Raw genomic sequence first — 13711 nt, forward strand, 5'->3', positions numbered from 1 at the left:
TTTTATCTTTTGCTTATGTTCCTTTTTAATCAAAGGGATCTCATCTTCGTGTTCACTTTAGAGTGTGCTTTTTTTATAATGAATAATAATGTCTCTCTTCTTCCATAAGCTTTTTTCCTCTTCGTTCTCACTCTCGCTAATCAAAATGTTAGGACTCTTATACTATTAAAAAATCATTAGATAATTAGTAGTTAAAACCTTAGTAGCTAATTACATACCAATTTAGAAAGTATTTATGAATAATAGAAACTAATATAGATACCGATATTTTTTTTAGTCTCTAAAATATTAATTTAGTCAATATAACAACTAATTATTTTTTATCTCTAAAATTAATTTCTATTTAATAATTTTTTTATAATATTAGTATTTATTCATATTCTTGAACTATAGACATCTATTATGTTTAAGTGATTTGACAATGAACAAAGTTTGTTTGAGACTCCAAATAATAAAAACAACCCCTCTAAAACAATAATTTAAGTATCAGTAGTTATCATTGCAGCTCTCCGACCTTACATCCTTGTTCCTGTATTAGTTAATATTAGTATTCTTTTTACATTCATCTTACAAGTATCTATCTTTCTATTTATCTATTTAGCTATCTATATATAATTTTATTATTACGTAATATTTTATAAAAAAAGCAGTTATTAAATAGATGTATTTAATAACAGTATTGTCGAGATACTTTTTTTCTATATTATGTATGAATTAAATTTCAGTGTTTTAGCATTGAAGTAAGAAAATGAGTTTTCATTGTGCTGCTATATCCTTTCGTTCCAACTCACTTGAACCTTCCATTTGCTTCATCAATGAAGCCACCAATAAGCGTCGTACGCTTCAGAAACGGATCAACCTGGCCGCGCCAAGCAAACTTTGCACCGATTTTCTCTCCCATGACTCGCCTGAACCCACCAACAAACCATGCTTCTGTGGAAGAAGACACTTCATTGAAGCTTCAACATTGGGAACTGCCTTGTTTCCAATTCAACCATCCGTTGCCACCGGCCCATGCTCTGATTACACGGTATTTGGTCTTTCGCCACCTACCCAGATAATAGAAAAGAGAAAGGCTTACAAGTTGGGTTCAAATTCTAGCAAAAATATTATGTTTTTGTTGACGTGATTTGGAAAAAAAATCACTTTTTATTTTACTTTGTTTTGTGTTTGTAGGCTGTACTTAAAAAGTTTCACCCACCAAGACCTGATTGGTACGAGGAGTTCTATGCTGGGGTTATGAATTCAGCTACCGAGTCTTATGAAGCTGAGGTTTTTTGTTCATTCTTCATTTTTATGGGGTTTGTTTGGAATTTATTTATATAATTTTGTTTTGGGCGGTGCTATGTTTTTTTGTTCTTATTGCATTGAGTTTAAGTTTGAGGCGATTGCTTGTAAGGTTGCAAGATACAAGTCTCAAATCTTCAGTAACTTGAAGGGGAAGAAGGGTCTAAGAATCTTGGAGATTGGCATTGGAACTGGTCCCAACCTCAGTTATTATGCTATTGGTTCTGATGTAGAGGTCGTTGGCATTGATCCAAACCCAAAGATGGAAAAATATGCTCGATCTTCGGCTTCGTCAGTTGGACTGCCTCCTTCAAATTTTGAGTTTATACAAGCTGTATGTATGATATTCTCAGTAGTTTGAAGCCTCCCTTTTAAATGGGAATGGAAACCATGCCATGCTTGTACAAATCAAAACCTTTAATTAGTAATATACTGTACAAAGAAAAGTTCTTAGAGATGCTTTCAATGCTTGTGGTGATTAGGGCATATCTGGTTTAAGCTAAATGTGGATGATGATGTAATATCATTATTCTGTGTAAGAATAATGTAATTTCAATAGCCTAGTAGATACTTGCATTTGCTTTGTGTGTCGGACCACAGATACATGTCCGACACTTCAAGCTGCAGATATGTGAAGTATCTAAGCCTGTAAAACAAGTTATGAAAATCTAATACAATTGTATAAGCATGTACAAGATAGAAACATAGAAGCCTTATCTCTAGATGAACTAGAAATGAAATTTATCCATTTATGGATGGTGCTCAAGAAGGGCTTGATAATAATACTATTTCTGTTTGTAGGTATTAGGCAGTAATTTATGATAGCAATGATTTATAATTTTTATTTGTTTTTAGTACTTTGGAAAAGTATGTTCTTAATTTGCATTTGAAGAATTGTAATTATAATGTTTTCTGAATTCTTTTACATATTTAAATATATTCTGTATGGTATTGAATCTCATAATGGTCGCATTGTTGTTATTATATATGAATATTGTACATGTGCATCATAGGCCTAGTATAATAATCAGTAGAACATGCACTTTATCACCTTTCACTATATTGTTGTTTTATTTAGTTTAGTGTTGTCTGTCTCTGGTTGTGTGAATTGATCTTCAAGTTTTAAAGTTTGTTCTGTTTAGGTCGGGGAGGTCATACCATTAACTGATGCTTCTGTTGATGCAGTTGTTGGAACACTGGTATTGTGTTCTGTTAAAGATGTTGATATGACACTGAAAGGTAATGAAACTTTGAGAGTCTTCAGTGTTTGTTCATATATTTTTGCTTCCCTTGAGATTTGGTGCAATTATAATATTTCTTTAGCTGCACTTTTGTTTGTTTCCATATTGAAACAATTTACTTTTTGATAATTGAATGTTATGTTAGAAATTGTATAGAACATTGTGATAATAAACTTGTCTCTTTAGGTTTACTTAATAGGATGGAGTTTGTTTGGTATAGTAGTTTGCTTCCCTGCATTTCTTTAGACTTCTTTCATAACAGATTTCAACTCCCCATGTTTCACTTTGTATAATTTTTGGGAGTTTCTTGTTTTTCAGCATAGGTTTTGGCCTAGTCCCCTGATGTTTGTTTGTATATATATATATTTTTTTTCTGTTTTATGTTATCTTTCATGTGATGACATATGATAGTTGAAACTTGGGGTGTCAACCTAGATGATGTTTCATGGTGATGTCTAATGAGTTTTACAAAAAAAGAAAAAGAAATTGGACAGAGTAATTTGTTTTATAGCATTACATGATATCTCGTTCAACTTGGTAAAGAAACAGAAAAAAAGTGGAATTACTAATCATGGCAGTTTTTGAATGTAAAGGTTGATTAGAATCGTAATCTCTACATTCCTTCATATTTGAAGATACTCATTCATCATCCATTAGTCTATAATCAATTCCAGAAATGTACAATTATGCTGACTGACAAAAGATATTGACATTGGTCAACTAGTTATATTATAGTGCTTCTAATGCAATGCAGATAGAAACAAAATGACTGTCCATCACTTTCTAGCTAAATGTATATTAATTCATATTATGAAATAAATGTAAATTTCATGATGGATTGCCAACTAGTAAGCTATGAATATTATGTTCGATTTATTATAATTGATATATTAATAGTGTCATGAACCTACTATTTCAAAAACTATTAGGTGATGGGTGATTCTTAGAGAAACTGAACGAGAGAAATTTTATTAATTGTTCAACAATCAATGAAATGAATGTTACAAGTATTTATAGTGTTTGCATCGTTCAACAATTCTTACTCACATGCCCCCTCAAACTCAAGGCGAAGATTTTTCAGGAGAAAAATTCTTCACACTGAGTTTGCTTCGTAAAATTGTAAATCAAGCTGCATATAGCGGCTTTGTTAGAGCATGATGTGTTAGAGTGAGGCCGAATCGGTGACAATGGGTTTGCAATCGGAAAACCGAGTTGTAAATCTTGTACAAAATGTGTCAAATGAATCAATGGAGTGTGTTGGTAAGGAGTAATACCACTCCAAAGCTGATCCCTTTAAAGTGGTAGGGAATAATCTACAATGTATCTGTTGGTCATCAGAGATAAGACTAACTTGAATAAAATAAGCCTTCACATGCACAACTAGGTCAGAAGTGCCTCATACTTGTCAAAACTTGGCCATCTCTAAGAATTAGGTAACTGAGTTTGTATTATGTTCTTGGTGAAGGGATGAAATGAGGATAAAGCTCGTATTCCTGTATTTCCCTAAGGAGGTGGAAGTGATGTAAGGAATTTGTTGATGGCAGGGTTGAGTAACATGTGTTTGTGATCAAGTACCCGGAGTGACCGTGTTTTGGTTGTTTGTTGTCTTTGGGCACTAGCTATGACTTGGTATATGTTTGATTCACCTTGTTGCTTGTCATTCTGAGCTTCATGGAGGTCTGGATGAGATTTGCCTTCGTGTTCAGGTTGTGGTGGCGGCCCTGCTTGGACCTTTGAACAGTTTTGTCGCTCTGTATTTCTTGACCAATAGCTTGAATCTCCTTGTGATGTTGTTCCCGAAGGGTTTGAATCTCGTCATGATGTTGAGCCCGTAGTGACTCTATGTCTCTATCTAGTTGATGGCGTATTCTAGTGATAGCATTTTAAACTGTGGTTTCATTCTTTTGCAGTGATGATTCTATGTGGGCTTTCAGGGTTTCAAGGATTGAAGAATCCATTGCAATGAGATGTACTACTTTTTGTTTGGCTTCTAGTGAATACCATGCGAAAAGATATTCCTGGGAAATTTTTACTAGGGCTTCACGGTGGACGTCAAATGTTCTTATAAAAAATGAGTAAGAGTTGTTCGATGTGGTGGATCCGAATTGATTAGATTGACCAACCACACCTTGAAGGATTGTCGAGCTTAAGTGATGAAAGTCGAGTGGAAGTTCACTTGTAGTCTCCACCGCTCAAGTGAGTAAGAATATAAATATATAAATAGTGTGTAAATGAAAGTACTAAGTGAAGTTAGAATACTCATTAGGATTATATTTCAAGTAACTGATATGATTATAAGTAACCGATGTGGTTATAGTATATTCAAGCCAAGTTCTAAAGGAAGGTGGATCAATTACTTTCAGTATACGCGATATGTCACGTCATAAGTGGATAATAACTGTTATGAGATTCTCGGTACCGGGCGGTACAACTTTATTGTAGAATAATATCATACCCAAAAGCTTAAGCTATTAGGTAAAGAACCATGGATGGTTGTATATGTAGCAAATAACAATTATATATATCATGAAAACTTTAATTACGTGATAAAACAGTCATAATACGTAGATTACAAAATGGAAAAAATAGACTGTACAATGTACACCAATGGGATTGGAACATTGATCTTGTCAACTCAACAATTTTGTGATATATAAATTTTCACATTAATCCTGTCTATCATGCTGCATTCGGTGTTTTAAAGTCTTTAAAGGGCATACAGAGAGATTCCATATGTACTACTCTTTTTTATGATGTTACTTTTACATACTCACATATTAAGTGAGAGATGAGAGTGTGGGGTAGTAAATCCTGGTTCATTTTAGTTTTAACTTCAATAATTTTGACTAAACAGTTAAGATTAATTCCTCTCATTCTCACTCTCATTAGACACATGACATCTGATATGTGTGCATGGATGTGTAAAAGTACGTATATTCGTTAATCGTGTAGCACTTTTAAAAGTCAAGTTTATCATCCAAATCATTGGCACTTTGCATGCAGAAGTGAGGAGGGTGCTGCGACCTGGTGGACTTTATATGTTTGTAGAACATGTGGCTGCGAAAGGTGTAAACAGAACTTTTAAATAATTCAGTAAACTTAGTAAATATCTTAATTTTGGTAACTTTTGTGTTTTCATGAACATGCAGATGGAACTTTTCTCAATTTTATGCAGAGAGTTCTTGATCCTCTGCAACAGACACTTGCAGATGGCTGTCACCTTTCTAGGGAAACCGGAAACAATATATCCAGAGCCGGATTTTCAGGTGTTGAGCTTAACTTGGCATTCTTGTCTAGTGCTACATTTATAAACCCCCATGCATATGGAGTAGCTTACAAGTAGTATCAGTAAGCATGTGTTGATCCTCTTAACCTACCATCTTCATAGCTTGGAAAAGATATTAGCCATATTCAGGTACTTCACTAAAGTTGCAGGTTTCAACACAAAAATCTTGTGACTAACTGTGAAGCTTTGCTGTGTAGAGTCTATCTGCATACGTGTGTCTCCTCACCAAATCAGTGTGAAGTTCAACATGCATTGATCATCTGTATTGCCAAAAGGGTTGAGTTGGACTGGTTATGCATGCTTTGACCATCATGTTAAGGGCCCTATTTATATTCTCGAAGCTTACATTTAGGTAACTTCTTAAAATTCCAATTTGTGTCTAACTTAATTACAAAAACTATTCCTAAAGTTGTCCTTTACTTATACACTCGGTATCTTACTTGTCAATGTGATATTTTCTACACTTACTATTGTTGGAAATGCTTATAAAAAACCAAGCATATTCTATCTCTGTTTTTTAATGTGTGTGTGTATATATATATAAGGTTTAGCTTCACTTACTGATATCTTAACACCACACATATTACAAAACATACACTTCACACCCTAATAAACTAATATTTTAATCATATTTAATTTATTTTAATTTAAAATATTATTATATTATTAAAATGGTTTATCAAGTATGTGTTTTACTTTTTGGGGGTGTTAAAAGAAATCTTTCCCAATAACATATATTCTCTGGCTGCAATGAAGTATTCAAAAAGGCATGTTTTCTTCTCTCTCATTTCAATGAAAATAAGTTTCTCTATAAATTTTTAACCACCTGAATTTTTCTGCTATTAAAATGTCTTCAACTCTATAATTAAGTGCCTACATTTTTTTTTTTTTGGTGAGACACATTTTTTTAGTTGAACTTTTATAGAGTATTTACTTTTTATTTTTTTATTTTTTTTGTAGTTTCATTTTAGTATATTCTTTTTAATTAAATTCAATGTTATCATCATAAAATTTTAATTTTGGGAATAAAATAAATTATATTAATTAGTGAGAAGATAGAGAGGAAAAGGTGAAAAATAATAGATCATTCACAAAATTAGTTAATAAAACTGGAGTACACTACAAAAAATGTTGTATAAGTTGGTATTTATAAATGCCACAATATATGTGTGTGTCAATTTCCCGAATCGTCATAGAATTGACTATCACAAAGTTTAATGTGGCGGTTTTATGTTACCTGCTGCAACACTTGTCACTTTAACCCTTTGTTTAAAGTGATGAGTTTTATACGTAAGTGAAAAGGATTTCAACACCATTATATAGGATATAATGTGACGTTTTTAATTGTTAGTATTATAATAAAATTGTAAAAATAATATGTCGATTTCAACTTACGCAATTTTAATTATAAATAAATGAAATTTAGCCACCATTTTTTTATAATATAATATGGTTTGCACAATTAAACTAAACATAATATATTTTCATAATAAATAAAAAAATACTAATAAAATGAAATAATATATAAAATTATAAGCATTCATTTATTATGTTGGAAATTAAAACACACATGTTCAAAATTTGACCAAATCGAGTAGGGACAATCACTTTGATCAAATGAAATATTACTTCACCGAATCAATTTTTTCCAAACAGCATCACATGTGGTAGATTATAAATAATTGAGATTAAGATATGAAATCATAGAACAATTGGAAAGGCAAACAAAAAATAGTTAAAAACAATAGATTTCACAAATTATGAACCACAATATATTTGATAAATTAGGAACAATCCAACAGTAGATTTTGAACCTGAACAAATGATGTCAGAGGAGGCAACGATGGCGGACAGTGTAACGCTTGAACGTGAGAGTGAAGAGAGGTAAGGTTTGTGGAGAGTGAACGCGAGAACAAAAAAGGGTAGGGTTTGCGGACAATGACGCGAGGGTGAACACGATAGTGAAGAGTGGTAGGGTTTTGTGAGGAAGAGGGAAAAGTGTTTATGAAAAGTGTATTCAGTTTCCAAGAGTCAAAACAAGTTTTCAAAAAAAATTGGAAATAATGAGGAATGGTGTATGGAGGGAAGGAAAACGCAGGTTTTTTATTCTGAAGGATAGTTGTGACAGTTCAAAATGACACATTATGAAAGATAATTGTGCAATTCAAAATGACACATTATGAAAGATAATTGTGCAATTCAAAATGACACATTATTAAAACCGTCACTTTATACACAATTTTTTGTAGTGGTATATTTACATTATCGTATTATTGAGTTTCCATGATGCGCTGAAGACAACAAAAGGCCAAGACACTCATTCAATGATGATGGAAGGCATTGAACGCGCACCAAAGAAGAACAAATGAAAAATGCTAGAACAGAGAAAGAATAACCATTTCTATTTTGAAGCAATGTGTCGGGCAACTTGATTGTCGGATAACATGTTGGCACTTTGTTGAATATTGATTTGAAAATCTTGTAAAAGAAAAGTGAGCCATTGAATTTCTCATGCAGCGGTAGCAGGAACTCGATATTCGGCTTCAGACAATGAGTAATGGCATAAGAGGCCCAACCTGAATTGCTGAAAGCCTTTAGTTGAATGTCAAAATCACAAGATAAGAAAATACCTTGAGCAAGAGAATTCTCTATGTATCTCAAAATAGGGTTGATAACTTTGGACTGCATAAACTGACTTAAAAAATGAATAGGAAAGTTTATTTTAGTTCTTGTGTTGGTGAGGTACAATTACCTCCCAATAATTATGCAATAAGTTTTTGCCTCATAAGTACATTTAAACACGAGCTTCGTATCCTTTATCATAAGGGTAGAACTAGGTTTAGCAGCAAGCATTCCTTAGTCAGCCAAGATGTCCAGGGTATACTTTCTTTGACAAACATGTATTCCCTTACTTGTTTGTGTTACTTCTAAGCCAAGGAAGAAACTTAAAGTCCCAAGATTTTTTATCTTGAATTTCTCATCAAGAAGGTTTTTAACAACATTCATGTCATTAAGATTGTCTCCGAAAATAATGATGTCGTCCACATATATCAGAAAAGCAATAAAAGATGTATTAGACCTTTTTTGTGAAAAGGGAATGATATGAAGAAGATTGAGTAAAATTGAGATCATGCAGAAAGGAAGATAGTTTTGTATACCACTGTCGGCGAACTTGTTTCAAGCCATATAATGACTTGGTAAGATAACATACTTAGTTTGGTTTCTCAATACATAAACCTTGAGGCAAAGTCATGTAGACTTCTTCATTCAAATCATCGTGGAGAAAAAGCATTATTTACGTCCAATTGTCCCAAAAACTAATTCTTAGCAACAACAACAACTATGAGCAAACATACATTGTTCATTTTGGCAACAGGAGAATAAGTGTCAAAGTAATCTACACCTTCAAGTTAGATGTATCCTTTAACAACAAGACGTGCTTTGTGTCGCTCAACATCGCCATGAGCATTAAACATCAACATCGCTCAACATTCATGGCATCCTTCCATTCTGGTATGTTGATAGCTTCCTCAAAATTACAAGGCTCAATGTGAGATGAAACAACAAAAATAAAAAGCAAGTGATTTTGAGATAGAGAATTGTATGTAAGAACATAGCTTATAGGAAATTTAACTTAATGGTTGTCATAATCATTTTGAGTAGATTTAGATATTTGATGATGGTAATCCTATAAATAATATTGGTGCCTTATGTGTTCTGGTGGATCTCCTCGGATAGCCATCCTCTTGATTATTTCTAACATGCTCCTATAACTGCATATTCTCATTGACACATTCATATGTAGGAAAACTTTGTAAAACGAAATATTTTTTTTTAGAGTTACCATCAAATTGTTTGGTATTATTATTAGATAGATGAACAAAAGTTTCTTCATGAAAAAACATATCTGGAAATGAATATCTCTCTGGTCTTAATATCTATAAACAATGTAACCTTTAACACCAAATTTAAACCCTGGAAAAATACATTTTCTACTTCTAAAGTTAAATTTGTCTTTGTTATTTGTTATGGTTAAGGAAAAGCACAAAAATCCAACAACTCTTAAGAGAGATAAATCAGGGATACATTTGTAAAGTAATTCATGAGGAATTCTAAATTCAATAACAAAAGAATGTATTTTATTAATTATATACACAACATGACATATAACACGAGACCAAAATTGGTTGGGTAAACTAGAATGAAACAAGATGCTTCTAGCCCATTAAGGATACATTGATGTTTCACATTAAGGATATATCGATGTTTCCTTTCCATTATAAAATTTTGCTGAGGGGTTTCAACATAAGAGGTTTGACGAATATGTCAAAATCATCATAAAAAGTTTTGTAATCAAATTCAAAACCATTATCAGTCCTTATAATCTTGATGCGTTTATTAAACTGGTTTTGAGCATATATAACAAAAGTATTAAGAAGATATCTAGTTTCACTTTTATTTTTCATTAGGTATATCTAAGTATGTCTAGAGAAATCATCAACAATAGTAAGAAAATCTGTATGTCTGTGTATAGAAGTTATGCCAAAGGAACCCCAAATATCTATGTGGATAAGATCAAACACATCAGAAGTAACATATTTATTATCAAGAAAGTTAAGCCTATGTTTGGAAAAATAACAGGAATCACATATATTTTTATTGTTGTACTGGATATCAGAGTTGTGTTTACAAATATGATCTAAGATTTTATTAGAAGGGTTGTCAAGTCTGAAATGCCAAATATCAAAATTCTGAGTTTTAAAATTGGTAACATTGTTGGTATGATTCTTATGAGAACTAATAAAATTCATGTCAACAACAATATGATATAAGCCACCAATGAGATTAGTTTGCCCAACCATTCTCAACGTATGAGTATCATGTATCTGACAATTTTGAAAGGCAAAGATACATTGTAAACTAGAACAAGAAATAAGCTTTTGAATAGAAATGATGTTTATGTGAATTCAAGAATGTATAAAACATTATAAAATGTAAGCCATTTTGTTACTTGGACAGTACCTGCATAATTTGCAAAGACACATGTACCGTTTGGTAAATTGATTTTTAAAGATTTCATTTCGTAAAAACTAATGAAAATATTTTTCATGCATGTAACATGATCTGTGGGTCCTGTATGAAGAATCCAAGAAGAATTATTACTTTTTGTTTTCATTCAATTGTATAGTAGAGGACTCACAAAGGAGTTAATATGTCGAACTTTGCTTTCTGAGTTTTGTAAGATTTTCAACAATTATTATATTTGTTCTGAAGTTAACGGCTCAACAACTTGCTTACTCTCAACATGATTTAGCTGTTCCTCTTCCATAGGAAATTGAAGATTGATTTTTTGATTCGATTTGATTAACACTATTCTTGTATCTGCTTCATCCATGGAGGAAATCCATGCTTCGAGTAACACATTTTCCATGTGATTCATCTTGTGGCAGTAACTACACTGCTTCCCTTGATTTCTTGATCTTCCCATTCCTTGCATTTCCCAACTATTATTCTGGTAATTGTCAGTTTTGTTCTGAAACTTCCATTCTTGTAGGCTGCTATTGTTGATGAAACCCTTGGATTCTACTAGATTATTTCCATTGAGTTGTCATTCTTATTGTACAAGAGAAAAAGTCCTATTGATGTTAGGCAATAGTTCCATAAGTAATATTTGAGTTTTAACGTTTATATAAACATCACTGAGCTCCACAAGAAACAAATCACGTTATCAGAATCTCTGTAATCAGTAACAATCTTTATGACTTTGCATTTGCATTTGACTTCGCAAGTGCAAGAAAGGATGAGTCTCAAGAATTCCAGTTCTTCCCATAGAACCTTAAGATCAATAAAATATTCAGAAACACTCCTTTCTCCTTGTCTAATGAAGTTAACTTCTTGAAGAATACCAGATATACGAAAATAATCCCACTTTGAAAACCTTCCTCTTAAATCGTCTCACAAATCTTGAGCATTGTCAATATATATGGTACTTTGTGCGATTTGAGCGTTAAGAGTGCGAGTAATCCACGAGATCACCATCAAGTTGCATCTTTTCCAAGCATTATGAGCAAATCCGTTCTTACAAGTTCTTTAAGGTCTCCTTTGATGGATCCATGAATCTTAACAAAAAAAAATCAAAAAGAGGAATAAAAAGGGCATAAGAGAGGATAAAGGAAGAAAGACAAAAGAGGAAGGAAGAGGAACCGAACAGGATCAACCCGCGCTGATACCATATTGAGTTTCCATGATGTGCAGAAGACATTAGAAGGCCAAGACACTCATTTAACGATGATGGAAGACATTAAACGTGCACCAACGAGGAGCAAATGAAAAGTGCCAAAAGGAAAAACAAAACCAAATCCAATAAAAAAACTACAAAAATAATGAAGCCCAATACGTATAAATGTAATCAGATGCAAATTCCAGTTCATTTCCATTCCATGTTAGTTCTTTATGAACTCTTCAAAAACAAAGGTACAGTTGATGAAGCGACAATATAGTCTTGAACTTCATAAACAGATAAATAAAATCAAAATTTGAATAAAAAATCAACAATTAAAAAGGAACGAGAGTATTGAGAAAGAACAGAAAAGAAAGAGTGACTTTGTTGTATGATGTTCTAATTTGATAGGATTGTGACTGAACAAGAACTTGTTTAGTTTGTTGTTGCAGTCATTTGTTTTTATATATCTGAATCGCGTGTTGCAGTATTGGTTACTTGGTTTGCCTTGTTACCTTTCCCCTTGTTATGATCCGTGTCTCTGGTTGTCTTCATACCAAGTGTAATAATAATAAACATTATCATCACATTGTCGCAACAGGATCATTTTGCTGTGGTACCATGGTTACCCACCTTATATCAAATAAACATCATCATCAAATAATTGCACTCTCCACATACCTATAGATCTATAATTTGTATTTAATGCAAGCTTCTATGATTAACTAGTTAATGGGGTTTTGCTATGCTTTGATCCACACATTGGACCCCACCTTATGGTATGGTAGGTGAAGTTTCTATTTCACTCTCTGCTAATTATAAGAACAATTGCGTAAATGTTCATGACTAATGATAATACAAAACGACAAACCCAAATGTTGGTTGCTTTTGGTTACTTCGTTTAATTACCATTTATTTTTTCATCTCATTTGCAAATTTCATCAAATCAGATTATAAAATAAGTGTATTAATTTCATTAAGTAATTTGTGAAGCATACGTTAAAAAGAATGGGAGTATTAGAAAAACAATTTATCATTTTATTTAAAATTTACTATTATCAGTAAATAAGAAATTGCCCTCACATTAAAACAATTAACTTTAATAATAATCGAAGCTCAAATATAAACATGACAGTAAAAAGCATAAGTAAAAAGCATAAGATTCCTTTGGTAAAGTTAAAGCTTTAGCTAAAAGTCAAGAAGTCTCTATGCAGCACCTAACTTTTGATTAAAAAATTATATGTCATGTTTCTCTTAAACAAATAAGAGCTTTGACAAGTTCTTTAATTATAAAAAGATAACTTTATTTTATATTTTTTCGTAAATTTAGAAAAAACAATTAATTCAAAATGATTTTCATATTTTATAGAAATAATTTCAAAATAAAATAAAAGAGAGAAATCTTATATAAGTAAATATAAAAGTAATGTTTTTCAGACTGAACATGTCCTTGGATTTTCACTGGTAAAATAGTTAACGAAAACAAATTTGGTTACGAATTTAGCTAACTGAATTTTTCTTTCATTTTTATACGAGAAATGTTAGATATACTTCATTTTATACAACATTTGTATAAATTTTAAAACTAATAAATAATAACATAATGCTATTTAAAATTATTGAGTGACGTTTTGAGAAACATTTAAAACTAGGGACATTGTATTAAAACAACAAAAC

General features: G+C 31.9%; 1 protein-coding gene across 2 annotated transcripts; it reads left to right on the forward strand.

Annotated features, from left to right (window-relative positions):
• The first annotated feature begins 571 nt into the window (after positions 1-571).
• LOC137810734 (uncharacterized) lies at positions 572-6321 on the forward strand. Of its 2 annotated transcripts, XR_011080958.1 has the most exons (7): positions 572-1030; positions 1177-1272; positions 1400-1621; positions 2430-2526; positions 5532-5594; positions 5678-5943; positions 6012-6321. XR_011080958.1 is itself a non-coding variant. In XM_068612143.1 (6 exons), exons 1-6 carry the CDS (start codon positions 749-751, stop codon positions 5869-5871), a joined length of 954 nt encoding a protein of 317 aa, XP_068468244.1. In that variant the 5' UTR covers positions 716-748; the 3' UTR covers positions 5872-6321. The 2 variants fall into 2 exon arrangements, 1 of the variants encoding a protein (XP_068468244.1); XM_068612143.1 differs by having other exon boundaries at positions 716-1030; positions 5678-6321.
• Positions 6322-13711: the final 7390 nt, after the last annotated feature.

The sequence above is a fragment of the Phaseolus vulgaris genome, chromosome 2 (assembly GCF_000499845.2).
Source record: "Phaseolus vulgaris cultivar G19833 chromosome 2, P. vulgaris v2.0, whole genome shotgun sequence".
Taxonomy (NCBI): domain Eukaryota; kingdom Viridiplantae; phylum Streptophyta; class Magnoliopsida; order Fabales; family Fabaceae; genus Phaseolus; species Phaseolus vulgaris.